Source organism: Festucalex cinctus, chromosome 10, assembly GCF_051991245.1.
Source record: "Festucalex cinctus isolate MCC-2025b chromosome 10, RoL_Fcin_1.0, whole genome shotgun sequence".
In the NCBI taxonomy this organism is placed as follows: Eukaryota; Metazoa; Chordata; class Actinopteri; order Syngnathiformes; family Syngnathidae; genus Festucalex; species Festucalex cinctus.
This window is the reverse complement of record NC_135420.1, coordinates 16,915,779-16,937,460: the sequence shown is the minus strand read 5'-3', so window position 1 is coordinate 16,937,460 and position 21,682 is coordinate 16,915,779. Positions and strand designations below refer to the sequence as shown.

General features: G+C 41.0%; 1 protein-coding gene across 9 annotated transcripts in view; it reads left to right on the top strand.

Annotated features, from left to right (window-relative positions):
• Nucleotides 1-21,682, top strand: part of LOC144026719 (myosin IXB) — a 51,084-nt gene that overhangs the window by 17,112 nt on the left and 12,290 nt on the right. For 5 of the 9 annotated variants that reach the window (XM_077533651.1, XM_077533652.1, XM_077533656.1 and 2 more), the window contains 24 exons: nucleotides 2,446-2,669; nucleotides 2,756-2,975; nucleotides 3,243-3,752; nucleotides 11,100-11,194; nucleotides 12,666-12,728; nucleotides 13,100-13,199; nucleotides 13,415-13,515; nucleotides 13,898-14,027; nucleotides 14,108-14,197; nucleotides 14,316-14,432; nucleotides 14,511-14,645; nucleotides 15,013-15,134; nucleotides 15,246-15,387; nucleotides 15,470-15,665; nucleotides 16,139-16,214; nucleotides 16,604-16,696; nucleotides 18,898-19,011; nucleotides 19,602-19,641; nucleotides 19,747-19,869; nucleotides 19,944-20,024; nucleotides 20,241-20,351; nucleotides 20,470-20,595; nucleotides 20,707-20,856; nucleotides 21,474-21,634. In XM_077533651.1, coding sequence (XP_077389777.1) covers nucleotides 2,509-2,669; nucleotides 2,756-2,975; nucleotides 3,243-3,752; nucleotides 11,100-11,194; nucleotides 12,666-12,728; nucleotides 13,100-13,199; nucleotides 13,415-13,515; nucleotides 13,898-14,027; nucleotides 14,108-14,197; nucleotides 14,316-14,432; nucleotides 14,511-14,645; nucleotides 15,013-15,134; nucleotides 15,246-15,387; nucleotides 15,470-15,665; nucleotides 16,139-16,214; nucleotides 16,604-16,696; nucleotides 18,898-19,011; nucleotides 19,602-19,641; nucleotides 19,747-19,869; nucleotides 19,944-20,024; nucleotides 20,241-20,351; nucleotides 20,470-20,595; nucleotides 20,707-20,856; nucleotides 21,474-21,634 — 3,257 coding nt within the window. In that variant the 5' untranslated portion in view covers nucleotides 2,446-2,508. The remainder of the gene's footprint in view (nucleotides 1-2,445; nucleotides 2,670-2,755; nucleotides 2,976-3,242; nucleotides 3,753-11,099; nucleotides 11,195-12,665; nucleotides 12,729-13,099; nucleotides 13,200-13,414; nucleotides 13,516-13,897; nucleotides 14,028-14,107; nucleotides 14,198-14,315; nucleotides 14,433-14,510; nucleotides 14,646-15,012; nucleotides 15,135-15,245; nucleotides 15,388-15,469; nucleotides 15,666-16,138; nucleotides 16,215-16,603; nucleotides 16,697-18,897; nucleotides 19,012-19,601; nucleotides 19,642-19,746; nucleotides 19,870-19,943; nucleotides 20,025-20,240; nucleotides 20,352-20,469; nucleotides 20,596-20,706; nucleotides 20,857-21,473; nucleotides 21,635-21,682) is intronic. The other 4 variants (XM_077533659.1, XM_077533654.1, XM_077533653.1 and 1 more) reach the window with 3 other exon arrangements.

The window sequence follows — 21,682 nt, the reverse complement described above, 5'->3', positions numbered from 1 at the left end:
CTTAAAGTGACATATTCAAACCAGTTTGACCTCATAATGGAGGATAATGCTTATGCTGTCTTTTGTGGTCTCTGCAGTTTTGTGTGCCTTATTATTTTAAAAAGCGTGCATGTGACTGACTGTGGCCTTGAAAAATGCACAAGCTTGTGACTGTAAAGTTCTATTTTGGGGCTAATCCTCACAATAATCAATTACACAATCTGATGATTATGCTTCCAAGACCAAAACATATCACTACTTGTTGAAGATGTGCTTTAAAAGTTCCAGTGTGCCTTTATAAGGATTTACAATCATTACCTTTTAAAGTCGGCATAACATAGCATCAGTGGTAGGCTGGAGTAAGGTACTGATTTAAGCAACTTCCGCAATGGTCCATATACAGCAGTGACCTAAACGGCTGCTTAGCTTGGAGAAAACATTCTTAGAAACACTTGAAAGATTGTGATCAATCACTGTAAAGTTTGTGACTCTCTAAGATCCTATTTGTCATTTTCCTTTTACTCTGGTCATATCTTGGTCTATAACGTCTTGTTTTTCAGGTTGACAAAATAAACAGTCTCTCCTTGAATGAGAAAAGTGATAAACTATCAGCCACTGTGCTTACAGGATGGATCTCAGGTTACTAAAGCAGTGTAGTCTGCCTGCCATATACCGTGCAGGACTGTGATTTAAAGCAGCTTCCTCTTTCCCCAAGGGTGGCTTACAGTTTACCAAGCATTCATTATTAATACAGGACCATGCTACATGATACATCACAAGACTCTACACAGCTGCTGTCATGATAAATTTGCCCCGGGCGGTCGTATGGATCTTGAACTATATAGGGTTTACTGTATAGCTGACAAATGGAGTCCTCGCCGACAGCATGACCGTGATGTAGCAATGCAGTATGTTGTGTGTGTTTGTGCATGCGTGCGTGCGCGGGGGTTGTGCGTGTTCTGTTGTGTGAGTGCGTGCGTGTGTGTGTGTGTGCTTTGACTGAGTTGTTTGTCGCAATGGAAAAAGCCCCAAATTGTAACTGAGAAATCTATTCCTTTTAAAATAATGCACATTACAACATTTATCATGGTTGACTTGATGGAAATTTCAGCTTTTGTTGGATAAATTTTATTCTGTTATCAGTTGTCATTTTGTAGATATACACCCATGGGGAAAAAATATACCACCCTTGTTTCTTTAGGTTGTTTACTAGTTTAGATGCTCCAAAAAATGAAGGTACATTGGGTTAGGCAAATATAATGATGACAGTTCTTTATTTGTGTATCATATTTTGTTTTATTACAATGCAGTCCTATTTTTCTTGATTTCTTAAAACCGCGTAGGAAAACAAAATGGATGTTTTTGCCTGCTGGATCGAAAGTGGAGAATATTTATTTGATGCAAGAGTAAATTGAGTTATGAGTTTGGAGTGGGCACCCAACAAATTATTACTCGTATTAATCACTGTTTTACTAATTTGTTGCATACCATTAATATACTTTGTTTCAGCTCAGCTCAGTTCAGCACAATATTAAAAAAATGGCTGAACAGACTTCACTTTTAGGCATTGTTGCATGTTGCCAGAATATGCTAAGTTAATAGTATGTTATTGCTGTAGTAAAATCAGACTTCATTTTTCACCCGACCACCAAGTTTTACTTTAGTCACAGTGTCTTTGTCAATAAGAGTCAATATTGTGCTGCCATTGCACCAGTATGATGGTTGCTGTCATGCAGCAGCTGAGTTCAGTGTCTTTGCTGCATCAGCGGCGTAAGTGTCATGTGTATTTTTAACATCTTGAACGAACAGGAATTTTTTAACAGATTATGATCACACACAAACACTGTGCAAGATAAGGCACATAATTACCGGTAACTTGGCATCAATGCCTCATGTATATTGATAAGATTTTCAGACGGGCCCATTATAAGGTCTAATATTTTGCATTTTGGTGCATATCGGCATCAGCATTTTTAAGCATCAGACGGTTGATTAGCAAGCAATTAAAAACTAGGTTATTTTGAGATGTTAATTTCTCTGCTGGCACCTCAGATTGCTAACTTGAAACAAACACAATAGCAATGACTAGTGAGGGTCCAGGCTAGCCTGCAAATACCGGTAGCGGAAAAAATAATAACGGACAGTTGACATTGAAATGCATTGGGGAAAAAAAATGAATAATAAACACCTCAAAGACTGATTCCTTTTAATTAAATGGAAGATGGACAAAACACCTTTAAAGTCACAGTCAGGGTATAGCTGTCTATTGGTATCTATCTACTGTATATACATACCTACCTTACTGGTTCTGTTTGTTAGGAAAAGAGACCTATTGAGTGTTTTTGACATTAGGGATTTTTTTCCCTCTCATTCATGTCATAGTACTGCTACAAATGACATAATTCAAGTGTGAGCCTGTGAAAATCGTCATTGATTTATGCAGCAGTGTGATTTATTTTCTTCCAGGTGCTGTGTAGTAAGAGGTAGGCGGTGGCTGCGGCATGCTGAGGCAACTCCCCCTGACTCAGGATGAGTGTCAGAGATGGCGGTGACGCCGTGGCAACGAGTGCAGGTGGAGTAAAGGGGGGAGGAGGCCTGCTTACGAGCACTAAGGACCACAACGGACGCTCATACCTGCTCCAGATCTATCCCCGGCTTGCTGCTGAGTCGTCCACCTGCTGCAACCTGAGGTGGGAGCACCTGCAGCGTTACAAAACATCATACGTCCTTTCTTACACACCATTGATTGATTGATTTTTTTCCCTCAACTAATCAGAGTGCAGAAGGATGCCACAGCAGCTTCTGTGATCTCGGATGCTTCCGCGGCACTGGGGCTGGAGCCTGGCCGCCTGTATGTGTTGGCAGAGGTTAAGGAGAGTGGAGGGGAAGAATGGGTGCTGGAGGCTGGAGATCTTCCAGTGCAGAGGTTCCTGCTGTGGCCTCGGAAAGCCCAGGAGGAACACCCGCAGAGCCTTGGCTTTTACTTCTTACTCCAGGTCTCATAAGTAGTCTTTCTCATGCGCTATTGTATTCAAAAGAAAATAGCAGTATAATAGTCAGTTGAGTAGATGCTTATAACCAATTAGTGCACCTTATTTTGACAGTTCCACACAATCACAATAATTCTCAGTGATTAAGTAATCATTAATTACTAGTTATTGTAGCAACTTTTGGTATGTGTTGATTTTTTTTATTTTTTATTTTTTTAGAATCATTTCATGGTAATGAAAATTAAATCCTCTCATTTTCCATCCTTGATCCAGGAGAGGAACAATGACGGCTCGATTCATTATGTCCACCTCCCACCCCTGTCCAAAGAGCAGGAGGCACAGCGGCTTGCCGCCAGGGGCTTCCTTCCACCTCCACAGGATGACTTTGCGGACCTTTGCAACCTCCCCAAACTCAACGAGGACAGCATCCTAAACAATCTGCGCACACGTTTCTGCAAGAAAAAGATCTACACCTATGCAGGCAGCATACTCATTGCCATAAACCCCTTCAAGTTTCTACCCATCTACAACCCAAAGTATGTCAAACTGTACGAAAACCACCAGCTGGGCAAACTGGAGCCGCACATCTTTGCCATTGCGGATGTGGCTTACTATGCAATGCTCAGGAAGAAGGTCAACCAGTGTATTGTCATCTCTGGAGAGAGTGGCTCAGGCAAGACGCAAAGTACCAACTTTCTCATCCACTGTCTGACTGCACTCAGCCAGAAAGGCTATGCCAGTGGTGTGGAGAGGACTATACTTGGTGCAGGGCCAGTTCTAGAGGTAAGAGACTACGGTCAATGACTGCTGATGTCTGAATGCAACACAAAGGCTGTGCAATTTCCATTGGCACCTTCACCTCTTTGCTACTTTGCATCACCCAATAAGAGTGGGTTGAGGGATTTTGGGGGTCGTCAGGCAAGACAAACCTGGCAGGCCGCCAGGTTTATAAAGCACTGGGGGAAACCCTGAAAGCTCGCCTGTCATCAGGCCAGATCTACTTGTCTGTTTGCCTTATCAACCATAAGAAAGCCTTATGTTGCAGATATCCATCGGCTTAAATCATGTGGGAAATGTGTCGCTTATACATTTATTGTCACGGATGATGCGTCCTGAAAAGAGTCACGCTTGCTTCCGTTGCAGCCAAAAAAAAAAAAAAAATGTAAGTAGGAGTCAGACTGTATGCGTGTGTTAGATTATTTAATGTTATAATTATTATATTTAGTTTGATGGTTATGGAGGTTAGAAAATTCCCCTGACAAAGAAGAAAGGAAATGTCTTTTCAAGCTGCAGCGCCAGGCAGAACGGACATACTGTATGATCATTGGTGTGTAGTATTAAATGCTTTACCATGAAGACTATGGTCTCTCCCTGTGCAAAAAAAAGAACAAAATTGGAATGGCGGTTTGTTAACCCTTTGCATGATTCTGTCCTCTATTTCTATTGGAATCAAATGAACAAATTCTGTTCCTAAATCTGTAACGCAAGAAGACATTTGGACTGGAGACATCTGTCTGTGCTTTTACAAAAAGCGACTGCCAATAAATGCCCTGGTATTGATATTTTGTTCAATTTAATCTACTTGGCTAAGAATATGTGGGCTTTATTTTGTTTATTTTTCCCCTCCCTGTAATAAGAAACAGAGTCCTAGTCACTTTAATGGTGGAAAAATTGTAAATAATTTTCAGCGTTGACATCTCTACCACAAAGTATTCATTGTTTAGCACGACAACGATGAAACTTTGCTGTGTTTGACTGTATTGTGGACTTTTGTTGTGCTGCTATAAACAGCGTTGTGTGCGTGTGAATGGCTCCCAACATATTTTGAGCTTTCTGTGAGCCCAGTGATCTGGGGGGAGGGGGGGGGGGTAGTTGAGTGAAGTGATATGCCTGAGGACAGATGGCACTCAAAAGTCCTGTTCCCTCTTCAGACTGCAATCCAACACTACATCATTTCAGTGGAATGGTTTTCAGCAATGTGGTTCTCTAAATGCAGTTGGTGCTGATCTGAAAGTAAATCACTGCATATTTTCAGTTTTATATTGCGCAGTAACAGAGCTAAAAATACTCCTTTTATCCAGAAAAGCCGTGTGGAATGTGAAAGTACAAAATTGTTGAGAGAGAACGTTAGCCCAGAGCTGTAAAAGTACCGTAAATTAATTGGATTGTGCTGCAGTAGCATTGTAGAAAAAAAGTAAACACACAGGGGAGGGAGCTACATTCACTTCAAAATTTGAGTCAGCCATCCGTCATTTGCCTCATGACTTGTCCCTTGACCTTCTTGACTCAGCACTCGCAAACGTGCTGCGACTTTAAGATGCAGCCGAGTAAGTTTAGCCTTGGTCCCCTAATGTGCGTCAGTCTGATGGAGAAATTTTCCCCTCCATCAGCAGAGTTCTGCTCCCATTGGCAAATGTGTGGCCGCTGTTCATTCCCAGAATGCAGTATGTTTCAGTCCGGTCCAGAGTTGTGGTTGGAGAGGGAGACTTGGAGACGAGATCGGGCTTTGTTGGCCTCGTCAGTACGAGAGGCAGAGATCGGCTTCCAGTTTGTCAATCATCTTGGCTCATGAACAACTTCAGCAAGCATCACATCAAAAGTTGCATTTCATTTAGAAGTAGAGTGCTTTTGACTTTTCTCCATATGCTCTACAAAGAAGAGATTTATTTTATGTGGAAAAAAATACTACTTTGACACCACCTAGCAGCTTTTGTAGCAAACTAATAACACAGCTAACGTGAACCTCAAGTCTCTTTACAGAGGAAGTAATAACTCCTTGAAGTATGCTCCCTGCAGTTTCTCTCCACACAAGAAGTGCTTCCATCTTATGACAACATGGAATTGAGATTTAAGGAGAGAGAGAGTAAGTTTCTTTCAGCGGGTTTATTGGTACAAAATAACCCCTGACCTTCCTAAAGATTGTACTGTTTTGCGCTGGATACTGATTGGAGTACACTGGTTGGTAATGCAAAAGGGTGTGCTTTTCTGTGCGTCTACCCTGTGGCTATAGGGGAGCTCTACAGACCGGGGTCGCTTTTTGAGGAGGTGATAATATTATTTGTGCCGCTGGACAGAATGGCCTCAACCTGAAACTACTTTGCAAAAGCCGTCCTACTTTGGTGGTGTTCACCACCTCATTTCTGTTTTGTTTTAGATGTTGTGCTACATTTAGTAGAGGTGTTATCACTACTGGAAAAAAAAAAAAAAAAAGACTTGTCTTATAAAAACGCATTGTATCTATTGTATACTGTATTCCATACAATCAAGAGGTACTTTTACACAGTCAATTTGGTCTTCTCAGAACCTTCTCAATGCGCTTCAGTCAATGAATGACTCACAACATACTCGATGAGTACTGTATATCTTTTCGAACTGGTCTGACTAGTTGATCCTCCTGTTTTTTTCCTCTCCTTTAAAGTGCATTTAGGACCTGTCTCTTTTCACAGAATTGGTTGAGACATAAAAGGACAGTTCAGCTGCTCTGTAAAGATTAACACAGTCAAGAATCTGCGTTATAAATTTAGCCATGCTTTATGCAGCCCTGAATTAAGACTCAGGCATACCGTAGCATCACAGGGGGTTCCTATCATCCGGAACCTTATTTAACAGGAAGCAGCTACAACATGGGAAGTTACAGCAGTAGTTCTCCTTCATTTTTGCCAGGACCTTTTTGGGGTGTGGATAGGCCAGAGTATTGTGTTGTGTGGTTCAGGAAGTGCAGAGGAGAAGCTGGTCATTCTATCTGCAGATCCATTGTTTATCTCTGAGTTACTGTATATGCTGCAGTTGCACCCTATTATTCCTATTTACGCTGGCTGGGTGGCATTGAGCACAAGAATGGAAAAACTGGCTTTATTTAGTTTCAGCTGACACGTCACTCGATGCACACAATACAATCACTCTATTTGGAATCAAGGTGAAGTGCAGAGCAAGCTGTTTCTTGTAGATAGACAGTTGCTACATGTAAGCCACATGTACCAACATGTTTCAACCATCTTCTGGACCTATTTGTGGCACTTTGATCAAAGCATAAGCTAGAGATTGATGTGGTATCCAAGAAGACATGGGTGGGGTTGCTTGAAATGGCTCTAGTCTGGTAAAGCACGACACCACAAGAGGACCAAAACTAGGGCTTGAAAACTTCATTCACATTTTTCAAAGCCATAACATCTGATATGTACATCTAGTTTCCCTCCTTGCTTGCCTTGGCCACAGAAAACTGAAGGCACAGAGCAGAGATATCCTGACAGTAATTGTTAAAACGAAGATTTGTGCTTTTTGTGTTCCCCTAGGTTCAGGCGAGATGACAATGTATCTGAAAGTTGTACTTTGACTTGCTTGAAAGGATAATAGTACTGCCTGGTCATTTTGACTCCAGCAAGTAGATAGTTTAGAGAGGCTTTGCTTATTGTTCTGCGACTCAATAAACTGGACTCAGATAAAGCATTTGCCACTGTTTAATTGATTTATATACTCTCTTGTAGTACAGATGCTGCGATTGTATTCCAAATGATAACATGATAGCCGTTGAGATAAACTCAAGAGTGTTTGTGTTGGGCAAGATTTAATGCCACTGTGACGGAGGGCCAAGTATAGATGAGGAACTATGTAACAACGCGGTTATCTTAAATCACTGCCAACAAAGTATATTTTTCATAAGTAACATTGTACTCGTAGCTGTTGAGTAACATGGCTGCTATGACTTGGTTTACACACTACAGTATTTGCATGTAAAGTTAAACAAGCATTTGAAGATCTTATCAATTCAAATTAGGCTTATTAAGGGAAACAAGAATGACTACATGGTTTGGCCTGGTTTGGCCATGAGCGCTCGCTGTTGTTTTGTGAATGGAGGAATCTGTGACAGTTGGACAATGTGGAGTCCTTTGTGAGCAAATCCAGTCAGCAGAGAGGTGTGAGTGTCACGACCTTGGCAGCACTTGTGGAGCTGTTTAAATAAGCATGACCGCTAAGGCCACACTTGAGAGAATACAACACTGCTCCAGTGTTATGAATATTAAGGCCTAATATACCATCAAAATTAAAATATGCCGTCGAAAAATCTCACTGCTCATCTTGAGCCAACATTACATTAGACTGATTTTAATCACTTACCAAATATTTTAATCTGATCTGATTGTTGTGCAAGACAAATTATAAAGGGCACTATTTGTGGAAGAACTCTCCTAGTTTGAATTCCAAGAACTTTGTGTGTGACTCAATTGGAATATGAGCCTTCATTCTATTCACTTTGGCAACGCTCAAGTGGAAATTTACTGGATAGCTGGCACCAAAGAAAACATTTTACAGAAGGAAATCACTTAAGACAACCTCATCATCATAAAAACTTGCATATGCATACCGATAATGTGTTCATGTCGCTCTCAAACTCACTTTTCCTTCATTTTTCCCTTTCACAAACTCTGCAGCCCCCATTTTGTTAAGAATGCAAATACCACAGCATCTCTTCAAAGATAGAGCTTTGACATTCTGTCGATTCACTTCCTCATACCTGCTGTGCCTCAGAGCCAATCACATCTCCTCACAGGCATGTTCGCTGGCTGTGATGATGCTGTGACATGTTTAGTATTCACTTCACGGCGCAGAGGCCTCTACTTTGCTGAGCTTTCCCAGGGTTTTGTGCGCTTGGCTGTAAGGTTGCTGGAGCAGGTCAGTCAGAACAGCTCTGTGAGGTGCAATGAGAAACAAGAGCATTTCGAGTGAAATGTAGGCTTAATTGTGTATTCAAATGTGAGTGACAGTACTTACGACATTTGAGAAGGTCTGATCTAATCGCACGTCTGACCAAAATTCTTGAATATATTATAAATACTGAGCACACACTCTACGTAGCAATTCTCATTTTAAAAAAACATTATGGAATAATTGGGGCATATATTATAAAAGTAATTACCGGTATTGTTGTCAAATATTTACATAATCAATACTTTGCACTGCATACATCTATGACCCTGACAACCTGGAACTATCTCACAGCCCATGTCTGAACAATCCACCCATAATTAAAATAATATACATGCTTAGCTCAAGTTAATAATAATAATAAACATACCTTAGTGGCAACACAATTCGCAAGTACTTGTTTGCCCTTGGCGTTATATTTTTGCACCCTCATAACGTGCTGCTTGGCGGCACGGTAGTCGAGTGGTTAGCACGTCCGCTTCCCAGTTCTGAGGTCTCCGGTTCGAGTCCAGGCTCGGACCTTCCTGGGCGGAGTTTGCATGTTCTCCCCGTGCCCGCGTGGGTCTTCTCCGGGCACTCCGGTCTCCTCCCACATTCCAAAGACATGCATGGCAGGTTAATTGAGCGCTCCGAATTGTCCCTAGGTGTGCGTGTGAGTGTGGATGGTTGTTCGTCTCTGTGTGCCCTGCGATTGGTTGGCAACCAGTCCAGGGTGTCCCCCGCCTACTGCCCAGAGCCAGCTGAGATAGGCGCCAGCAGCCCCCGCGACCCTTGTGAGGAATAAGCGGTCAAGAAAATGGATGGAGGGTTGGATAACGTGCTGCTTGTCTGTAAATCATGCGTAGCAAGTATCCCTTAGAATGATTTCACATTCTCACCATATCTGTTGAAGCCTGCAGCATGTGCTTGCATAAAACCTTGTGCAATTTCAGCCTGACTGACCTCTAAATGTTTCCACTGAAGCACAAATTCTTTAAAAAAAAAAATAAAAAAAAATAAAAAAAAAGCCCATGTCTTGTTGATGAATGTCACTACTAGTGGAAAATATATTATAAAATAATGTGCAAATTTCTACTGTCTGAAAAAACATGGTAGTAAGATTATATTTTGTCCAATTATTTTAATAATTGTTTGACTCTTACCCCTTCATTGGGTCACTAAACGACACAATAAAGCCACAGGGCTATTTATAGGCTACCGGAAGCTCACAACTTACCCACGTCTGCATCTGCATATCTTAACTTCTACAGTAAGTACGGTATATAGAATCTTTCAGCTAACTGATATTGCTGCAAGCAACAGTTTGTTGGTTGGCGACATTACTTTCAATACAATTGGGGGAGAGAAATGAGTATCGGGTGCTAGACTTCACACCCCAGTTTTCGGCATTGACTTTTAAACCCTGCAAAGAAGCATAGCCAAACTAGGCCATATTAAAAAGAAATCCAGAATTAGGGCAAAGGAAACAAATACTGTAAATCCTGTAGAGGAAAGGAAAGATATGGATAAGTTCTAACTCTGTAGTCTCACCTGTACTGGAATGAGTTGAAATTGTGATTGCACAAAAGCAAAATGACAGAAACTGTGTTGCATTGAAGCAGCAGAAATGGGTCACCAGTTTACTCTAAGGACTAAAGACGGCACCACTGTAACAAATTCAGCCTGCCCCTGCTTCGGAGCATACAATGTGGTTCCTATTTAACATGCACGCAGTCGACTTCCCCTGCGGTGGCCTTTTGTTGTACTAGTGTGTATCTGTAATCATGTGAGCATCATTAAATAAATAAAAAAAATACCAATGTGAGAAACGAGGGGCCCTCAGTGAGCCCTGGTGGCTCGGCTCTCTCTGCTTGTGGCACACCAGTCTGACATTGTAGCATAGAGTGACTGTTCTACTTTCATTTATCATAACTCATAACTATCGTGCACAGACTGAACAGAGAAATGAGTGATAAGAATTTGAAGGAGGCGGTTGGAGAGAGGGGACAATGAGTTGCAGATGTTTGGCCCCCGTGACACACATACACACAGTCGTGAACTTGATACCACCCACATCAGTGGTCTCAGCTGCTGTTTAAAAACAAGACGTAACCCCTGCACTAGAGTTTCTTTGGTGTCATGGTGATTTAATGTCAACAACTTCACTCAGGACGGATTGATGTGCAGATTGCTCGCTCAAAGGCATTCTTCCGCTGTGATTTTATTTTGTGCTTGGTTGCATTTTCATGATGGTTTAAAATTCCTCACAATTGAGGAGGTGATGTTTTGAATTGAGTGCAGTAACATAAACGGTTAGTTTGTCTTCAGGACATTCTAAACACTATGGTTGTTTCAAGTACTTGACTTTAATGGAACACTGAAAACCCAGCAATGTCAAAATAACTGTACTCGCTTGAACAAATGTTTTTTCTCTGTTACCTCCTTCAGGCCTTTGGAAACGCCAAGACAGCTCACAATAACAACTCCAGCCGTTTTGGTAAATTCATCCAGGTTAATTACCTTGAGACCGGAGTGGTGAGAGGGTGAGTAATAAACATCACACATGGCTATTTTTGTGCTGTGTAGCATCTTCCTGTAACTTGTCATTTAGATCACTTCTTTAGCTCAATCGCTTCCTCTCTTATGTACACGTGTGTGGGCATAAACATTCAGCCACTATCAGTTACTTCCTTTTTCTCAGCTCCCCAGGCTCCGGTAAGGAGCTCCATCAAAGTTTGGGTGAACATGTCACTTCCTCACTTTCACATCTGCAGTGAGCTGCCCGAAACAATGTCGTACCATGCAAGAATGTAGGGGGGAAAAAGCTTTAGAAAACATTCAGACTGCACCCACAACAATCAATTACAGATTATTTAGAACTGTACTCTGTTTTCATTTTAGTGTTGTATTTAACTGAATTTTGCCTAGAGGCTTAGCAGAAGTTTGTGTGGATGTAGCCCATTGCCTGTTGTTCTGCTGTAGACGGCAAATAAGTTAACACTAAATTAACAGCACCTTTACTCCTTGCAACAGCGTAGTGCACTTTAAACAGTTCAATGTTTGTGGCGATAGCTGTGAGTTGTTCATTGTAAATAATAAGTTTGCCTTATATCCCAACAAGGCATTTTCCGTTTATGGCACCAAGTCTCATCACACCCAACTGAATTGTTCTCCTCGAATTAAATTGGATTGCAATCCAATCAGGAGGGGTGGTGTCTGCCTCTTTCATGTAAAGAATCCTCTTAGACTAGGAAATGCCATATTGGAGTTCACCCGCAGCAGATGTGCTTGTCACCTTCTGCTTCCCATCCGAGATATAGCAGAGGATCTGGACATGTAACAAAGGAAGCCTGTCTATCTCTCTATCTCCAGTGGCCATTCAAACAGTCTGTAGAGGAGATCGTCTTACGCGGTGCTGATTTCTTCCTCACTGGTGCCTGAGCAGGAGCATTCCACCTTAGCCCAGGGATGGCCGAATCAGAATATTCATCCGTTCCTCCAACTCTGAGCCCTTACCTCCTATTTTTAGTTTGTTATGAGGGCTGGCATCAGAGTTGTTTTGCTTGGCTATTGAAAAACAACCTCAGCCTGTAATGTCTGATTCAAACAACTTTTTGGCCTTGACTTTATGGTGTGGGTAAATGGCACTTCTTTTAAAATGGCTTGTCTCATGACTGCGCCGGTCTAAACACATACCTTTTTCTTTGGAGCCCCTCAGTCTCACACACTCACCATGCAATAAAATAAATGAAGCCTCAGTTGTCTCTAGTGGTCATGCGTGTGGTATGTGTGTCTTCCATTAGACCCTATGCTTTGTTCACCCTTTAATTGTTTCCACCATCTGCCCTCACGTCTCCTCCTGTTTCTCCCCTCATGTCTTACTAGTCCATTCTCACATGACCTGAATACAAACAACACGCGCACAAACACGATGACCTTTAGTGTTAAGTGATTCATGTGCATTGTTTTTCCTTCTTCTTCACCACTATTTCACACTTGCTCTCTTTCTTGCAGTGCTGTTGTGGAGAAGTATCTGCTGGAGAAGTCTCGTCTAGTCTCCAGAGAGAAGAACGAGAGGTGAGGACATGTCTGGCCTTTGCGGTCTCTTTGTAAACATGAGAAGCTTCCCCAGGGATCCTCTGGGAGTTGCATATTATGTTGGACCTCAGCCTTTGACTTAATATCATCACACGTTTAAACTTGCGGTGGCCAAACGTTTTTGCTTTGCAAGCTATTTTTAAAATGACCAATTGAAAATGATCAGCTTACACTAAAAATGATGCAGAAATGTTGTGAATAACAATGATAAATGACAATAATAGGACTCGGGAGCAAACAATCATGAATTCACTCAAGTATGAGCCATTACTTTTCTGGACTACTTATGTACAGCAAATATCTAATTTAGCATTATGCAATTAGTTCATCTAATCAACAATTTGCTTTAGGAACTACCATGTGTTTTACTACCTGTTGTTGGGTGCGTCTGAGGAGGAAAGAAAAGAATTCAAGTTGTTGCCACCTGAAGACTACTTCTACCTCAAGCAGGTAGGAAAAAGGGAATTTCATTTCAACCATGTAATGACAGTACGATTTGTTAGCATCTTATAGTAAAACTGTAATTGACTTGACTGAACTTTTTATATTTTCAAGCTGTTGCTTCCCCCCCCCCCCCCCCCGTTTGGTCATCAAGCTCTTCTTTTTCTGTCCATTCTGGTTTTGTGTTACTGCATTCTTATTAACCTTCTGTCTATTTTCTGTAGCAAAACTTTAAGATTGAAGAGGAGGAGGACCTGCATCATGACTTTGAAAGACTACAACAGGCCATGGAGATGGTTGGCTTCCTTCCAGCTACCAAGAAGCAGTAAGTGAATGATCACTATTGTAGTTTAATAGTATGTTTTCCTTCCTAATTTGACTGTTCTTTAGGAAAATTACTGTTCCTCAAAACATGCTCAGGGAAATGTTTTGAAAAGGAAATACAAACACAAATAAATACTTGTAATTTGCAAGTGTCTTGTGGTGTTTTTCTTGAATCATTGTATCTCAAAAGCTACAAAAACAGGAACAAACTAGCAAGTCAATCAAGTACAGTAGTATAGATGTGTTTCGATATACCACTTCTTTTTCAGTTTCATAATTGAAGCGACTTTGATCAATGTATTAAAGGTCACTTGTTTTCACACTGTTCCTTCATGTTAGATTTGTCACTGCTTTCAGTTTGATATAAAGTGTCTGTATTGCAGGATTTTTTCTGTGCTTTCGGCCATCTTGTACCTTGGCAACGTGACCTACCAGAGGAAGTCGACAGGCCGAGACGAGGGCTTGGAGGTGGGGCCGCCAGAGGTCTTGGCCACTCTCTCTGACCTACTGAAGGTAACCTTAAGTGCATTCTACTCGATGGAACTGTGTTTGGTCAGCTGCGCGCAAGCATTTAACATGGTGGTCTCCCTCAGGTCAAAGAGGAGCTGCTGGTTGAAGCGCTGACGAAGAGGAAAACGGTGACGGTCAATGACAAGCTGATCCTCCCCTATAGCCACTCTGAGGTATCTGCTGGGCCCCTGCTCCCAACGTGCAATCATCTGATTTGTTTGGGATTGACACCAGAAGGCACAACAAACCAACTCTCATTATCCTTTCTTGCAATTCTTCCTGTCACTTCAGGCAATCACGGCCAGAGACTCGATGGCAAAATCTTTATACAGCGCCTTATTTGACTGGATTGTCCTACGCATAAATCATGCACTGCTTAACAAGAAAGACATGGAGGAATCTGTCCCAGTGAGATACAAAACACATGAATAGTTGCACTCAAAATGAATGGTGCAGTCTTGACCCTGAATGTGTTCTGTCCTGTAGCGCTTGTCAATCGGTGTCTTGGACATATTTGGCTTTGAGGACTTTGAGACGAACAGCTTTGAACAGTTTTGCATCAACTATGCAAATGAGCAGCTGCAGTATTATTTCAATCACCACATATTCAATCTGGAGCAGGTGAGCAACCTGCTTTAATGTATTTTTTGTTGTCGTTGAAGCCTTAAGTGGTAAATGCAAACCTTACATAACGCATGGCATGCTGTGTTATCATTTATGATTAATCACAATCTTAAATATATGTAAAATAAGCATATTCTTAAACCTTCTTAAAATTAGCTATTTTTCAGGAAACACAAAAATTTAAACATGTGCATCATATGGAGATGATTTATGCAAATACATATTTTAATATATATTTTTTGGAAAAAATGACTTGGGCAATTATTTTAACAGAGTGACAATACATTAAAATAACTATAATTTGCATTAAAACTGTAGACTTGTTTATTTAAAAACTCTTGTACGGAATTGTTGCATTCTGCAGGAGGAGTACCAAGCAGAGGGAATCACTTGGCATAACATTGACTACACAGACAATGTAGGCTGCATCCATCTTATCAGCAAGAAGCCCACTGGCCTGCTTTATCTGCTGGATGAGGAGAGCAAGTAAGGAAGACAATATTGGTTTTTGTTTTGTTGCATTTGAACATGTGATCTATTTGTTCCTCTTCCTCATTTTACTTGTCCCTCCTCACCTCATTTTTTCTCTCTATTCAGCTTCCCCCATGCCACAGATGAGACACTATTAGCCAAATTCAAGCAGCAGCATCAGGGCAATAAATACTTTTTGTCCACACCAGTCATGGAGCCTGCTTTCGTCATTCAACACTTTGCTGGGAAAGTCAAGTATCAAATCAAGGTAAGCAAGCACACGGTAACTATTACACACCAATTTCTCATGAGGTTGACGATATCTTATTTTTAATCTTTGACTCCTGCAGGATTTCCGTGAGAAAAACACAGATCACATGCGTCCGGACATTGTGGCGTTATTGCGGAGCAGCGACCGAGCGTACGTGCGGCAGCTCATCGGCATGGACCCTGTGGCCATGTTTCGATGGGGCATCTTGCGCGCCACAATCAGAGGCATGGCTGCCTTCAATGAGGCCGGTCGCTCATGGGCCGCCAAGACTGCAGGTACATCATCTGTGTTACTATCAGGCAGCTTGCTTTGGCGGAAAATAATCATTTGAAGTCCATATGAATTCTGCTATTCAATCAAAATCAGCAGAGTTGCAGTCAATGAAAATACGCAACATTTTCATTCCTGTGCAACAAAAGATGGCGCCTATGCCATGTGTTACCTTTTGTAGACCTTTGAACAGCTTATACCCAAAGCTTTAGAATTGTGCAGTTTCTCTGCTCGGCAATAAGCCTTTCAGGTCAGCACATAAAGAGAATATTGAGGCCAGAAACGTGAGGCTTTAGCAGATTTCTTACATTTTTCTCAAAATGCGCAATCCTCTGCACTATTCTGGTGCTCGCAATTATAGCCCACTGACGTACAAACTTTTTAAACTGGATTAACAGGATTAATGAAGTATAGAAGAACCAAAACTGCATTTACCTTTTACAGAATTATGTCGTTGTTTTTTGCTTGTTTCTTGTAGGCGTCGTGCGTCCAACCTCCAGAACTCCCTTGGGAGAGATTCAGCGGGCCAATGCTCCAATAGAGAGAATTTACAAGTAAGGACAGATGTACAATATTTGAATAACAAACTGAATATGATCATATCAGCTTTTTGTTGTTGTTCAACTAGTCTTCTAACCGTCCAATCTTTTTCCTATTGGGAGCAGTCAAGTAACTGCGGATGTGGCGTCAGGGTGTTGGTGTCTTTCGCCCTCACTTTTTGCAGTTTTTTTTCTACCTTCACAGTTAAATATACAAGTATCTCTGAGCATACAACAACCTTCATGAAATTGTTGTCTGTGTTTGATACTGTATGTTGCCTTCTGATTCGCTGTGTAGTATGGGAAGAGCTGAAGAGGGACAATTTCACAAATCCGCACTCTCCTTTCCCGCTTGACACCTTTTGGTGACCACAGTGTATGGCTCTCTCCTCTCCCCTCCGCAGAAGAGCATCTATGCTCGATTTCTACTTTGATCACTCAGAGGAGCGCCCTCTAGAGGCCTTTGAAGACATCTTTGCTAGCTATGAGAATAAAAAGTAAGTGAAGGAAGAGTGGACAGGAGAAGTGGCTGGATGCGTGAGACCAGACAGGCAGGCAGGCAGGCAGGAAGGAAGGAACATGCTTGTTTTGGGCAACAGGTAGGCTGGATTTAGACTGGCTGGTAGACAGCTCTTAATTTGCTTGCATCTCAAATGTAATTTTTTTATTTTATTTTTTTTAATCAAATAATATGTATTATAAGTAGAGACGGCCGAGTACAGACATCAGGTATCTGTATCACGACGGAGCGCGATACCAGTATCGGCCACCCTCTTGTGGTCATTTAATGATCATGTACTAGAAATAAGAATAGTTTATTCAGTTGTATACTTACTTAGAATGTTTTTGTTCTTGTTTTACTTATCCTATTCTTTACTGCATGACCCAGTTCTGTTTCATGTCCAGCACTTCGTATACAGCAATGCTTGTTTTAAAGTGCTTTATAAATAAATTTGACTTGATTCGCCACCAGTACCAATACCTTGAAATTAGCAATTACGATTTCAATTTTTACACTCCACCATTACAAATTCTGGATAATCGTAAACAAAAACTAAAGGTTATTAATATTAATTTTTGAGTTGTTTAAATTTATAAATTTGCCCTTTTTTATTTTATTTTATTTTAAAATGACTAATTTAATAAATGTTGTTTGGTCCAAAAGGAACTTGCATAATCATAGTGGTTCAATGAAATTTGTCTTGTACAGGTTTAAACATTTTGTTGTTTTGTACCAAAAAGCAAAAGATTGTCCTAATTGGGATTGCAATTATTACCACATTAATCGTGATGAATATTTTTTTCATAATCGAGCAGCTCTACTTGAAATAAGGCCTGGTATCGGCGCAATAACCATTCCTGGTATCGGTACTGCTCACCCATCTCTACGAGAAAGGGCTCCTCTCTAACCTCATTTTTATCACCATCAATCTCTTAATGAGCTGCATCCATTACTTACTATAAGCGAAGTGTGCATCTCGAATGCAAGGTGCATTATGGGTAGCGGCGTGGTGCATTGTGGGTTGGTGAAACTACCAAACAATCATTGAAAATTAATTGGATCCAATGGAATCGGCTCTGATAGAAACGTTTCAGCCGTTGGAAAGTTGCTGTTTTTTTATTAACATGCATCGCATGTGGTTTACTGACATCGGGGAAGTTGACTTGCAAGCTTTAAAGTGTACAGTTACGCAAAGATTGTCACCACTCTGCCATTCAAATTGATAGGGAAGTTGGTAGCCTCGTTTTTTCCCTCGCGCATGTGCAAACTTAATGCGCGCTTCGTTTATTCTTGTGGTAGTGCACATAAAGGTGGTCAGCTTAGGTTGCAGTGCGGGCACCAACTATGCAGTGCGGAAAGAATGCTTTCTTACACGTACAAATAGATAAGAACAGAACGTTTTCTAAAAATAGAACGAAACATCCTGAAGCGTATTTTAAGACGGAATCTTCTGAGCTTTAACGCTTTGGCTTTCAGATCTTCACAGTTCATTGTTACACTGATTACATCAGTCAGGCCTGTTAAGATCTGCTATTGCAAAATAGAGGAGGTTGGATTCTCCGTTAGGTGAGATTTTTATGTGTTGCCCATTCCTTTCCTGCCTGTCTCCTGCTTTCATGGTCACGCATTGGTAAGTATAGAAAAGTATTGCATGAAACAGCTCCTCAAAGTCTCAGTATTAATTAACCTCACCGCTTCAGCGTTTAGCCCAATAATTTGGGTTGAATCAGCACAAATAACTTACAGTCCCTCCGGCATGGAACCAGATAGACAGCCATATGCATGTTGACTACCACATTTGCAGCAACATGGGTGTGAATATTACCCCACCAAGCTCCATTCCGTGTCTCTCTCCTCTGTGTGTTCCTTCTTTAATGGAATATGGCATCATGGTTGGGTGGTTCAGTATGCTCTGTGCTCCTCTTGTAAATAAACATGGACAGTGGGAGTATGCATTCTCTGAGTTATTCTTCACGGATGAACAGAGTTTTAATGTTTCTTGCTGTCAGACCCCCAACTATCTTGCCTTGTGTGTTCCCATCTTGGATAACTGTTGGTGTGTTTTCCTCTAAGGTGTCCAAAATGTTTGGGTTTTATTACACACACTTTCATTCTTTTTTTTCTTTCTTTAATTTCCACCTTATTTTCCTGTTTTCCCTGTCCACACTGTGTAATTTATGTGTGTCGTGTGATCAGAGACATGCATGCGCAGATCATCAGCTCCATTAAGAACTTGCAGCTGGATGGTGAGGACCCTCGCAAGCTGTTGCAGTCCTGGGGTCGTCTCCGCTTCCCGCGACATGTCCTCCAGTGAGTCTGCAGACAGACTGGGGGGTGTCGGAGCTCGCCAAAATCAGTGCACTCAGCTCAGGGAAATAGACATAGATGACATGTGATTGAATCTAATGAGAACATTAAGAACAACCAGCTTCCTGTTTCATCAGTTAGCGTGTTTGTAGACTTGATTCCTTGAAGATTGCAACTGAAATGCCTTGAGTACTGTCATAAACGGCATGAATATTAAAGGCATGTGAGGAGCAGTGGCCCTTCAGCATGTCATGTCAGTTCAAGAAACGTGACACTGAGTATGAAATACTGTATGTTGTGCATATGCAGTGCCGGTAGCAAGCGAGCATGTCTGTCTGTGTATGCTGAGGGTCCCGTGGGTATATTTGACATCCCATCTCTTGCTGTAAGCGAACTACGTCTTCTTGCTTGCCATCGTTCTTACACACTGATCCATTTCAGCTGAGCTGTCATTAATCCTGTCTGGTGCAACCCTGCATTTCATCACTGACTTGTGAGCGCATGAAGATTAACCTGGCTTCAGTCACTCCACCTCCTCATGTCTTGCTGTGTCCGAACACTCACTTTTTATTTTCGATCTCCCTTTTCCACAGGAAAATCAAAGGAACTAAACAGAAGCAGATCATCCCAAAGGTATCAAAATGACTTAAGTCTCTTAGCTTTATTTGTATCTTGGCTCCCTTGTGCATTTTCCACCGAATCAATGTTTTTGAGAAAATGCTTTCTGTCACTGTGCAGAATCTGTTGGATTCTCGGTCCCTGAAGTTCATTGTAAGCCTAACCCTACATGACCGCACCACCAAGTCGCTTCTTCATCTACACAAAAAGAAGAAGCCCCCCAGCATCAGTGCCCAGTTCCAGGTAACATTGCCCTCAGTCGTGTGCACACAATAGACGCAAGCATTTTTTTCCCTCAAACGTTTTACTTTCAATAGACCTCCCTGACTAAACTCTTGGAAACTCTGAACAAAGCAGAGCCTTTCTTCATCCGCTGTATCCGCTCCAATGCTGACAAGGTAAGACCAATTAATAGTAATTTATTATCGAATGTCGTTTTTTGAGGTTTTTCTCATATGCCCGAGTCTAAAGAAGATAGATCAGAGTTCACGTTCAAAGTATGACTTCCTTTGAAAGAAGAGGAAATCTTTACATTTCTCAATTAATTGCACCGATAATGCCTTCATATCCTGAACATTTATTATACTTTCCCTCTTGTGCTTATTTATGAGCAGAAGGAGATGTATCTAGACGAGGCCTTGGTGCTCCAGCAGCTCCGTTACACTGGAATGCTGGAGACTGTTCGAATCAGGCGGTCTGGCTATGGTGCTAAATATACATTCCAGGTAATGTGGAGTTTACTTTCATAGTTTAGTAGGTGTCATGAGAAGGCTGTTTTGAGTAAAATAGTACCTTCACAAATCTCTGTCTTTTAGCTCTAACTTGACAATGTGTTGCATGTAGGAATTCTTAGAGCAGTTTAGGGTTCTGCTGCCAAAGGACTCCACTGCTTGTGAGGAGGACATTTCTGCTTTGCTAGACAAGAAGATGGGCTTGGATCCCACCACATACCAGATAGGCAAAACAAAGGTACGCCCTCAAATATTTGGTTCATCTTTAAATAGTTATACTTCACCTACATGTCTGTTTAAAGATAATAATGCATGCAAAAAAATGTTTTAATTTTTGTGATATGTTCAGGTGTTTTTGAAAGAGCTGGAGCGGCAACAGCTGCAAGACACGCTGCACAAGGATGTGATGCGCAAGATAATCTTTTTGCAGCGCTGGTTCAGGGCTCGCCTGCAGAGGAAAGAGTTTCTTGACATGAGACAGTCAGCTGTCGTGATCCAGGTAAATTCAAATGACATGTTTCGTCTGTCAATGTTAGTGTCCTATTTTTGCTATTGAATGTATTTAATTTAATGTAAATAATCCTATTTGAAATTATATCCTCTTTTTGTTCCAAGGTCATTATAGTTAACACAATAACGTAAAACTAAAATTGAAGAAAAAAAAAAACAACAAATTTTAGCCAATAAAATAAAAATGGTGTTTTTAAAGACAAAAACTAACTGGAACTAAATTTTGAGTTTATGAAACTAAAACTAAATAAAATTCTAGCAAAAATGTCCTTTTTTGTCTGTAAATTTATTACATACATGAGCTTTTGGTGTTTATTTAAAATGTACAAAGTTTTCGTTAAGTTTAGCATAAATCTTTTTGACTTTTTTTTTTTTTTTTTTTTTTTTTTAAATCTTGCATTCAACAAATATTCAGAAATTAATACTAAAACTAATAAAAACTAAACTCAAAATGAAGCATTTTTAAAAAACAAAAAAACAAAAACAAAAACGAACAAACTTAAAACTGATTTGAAAATTAAAAAGTCAAATGAAAAAAAAAACACACACAAAAAAAAACATGAAAAATCCAAAACTATTGTAACCCTGAGTTGTTGTCCCTGCTAGCGTTCATGGCGCAGGTACTGCAAAGAGGAACAAAGGCGACGGGCTGCAACTCTAATCCAGGCTGTTTGGAAAGGACACAGACAAAGATCAGCATATCATCGCCAAAGACAAGGTGCCACCAAGATACAAGCCCTAGTCAGAGGGCACTCGGCACGAAGAAGGTAACGGAGATGCTCAGTGATTTCGAGTTTTCTGTGGTGACATTCTAG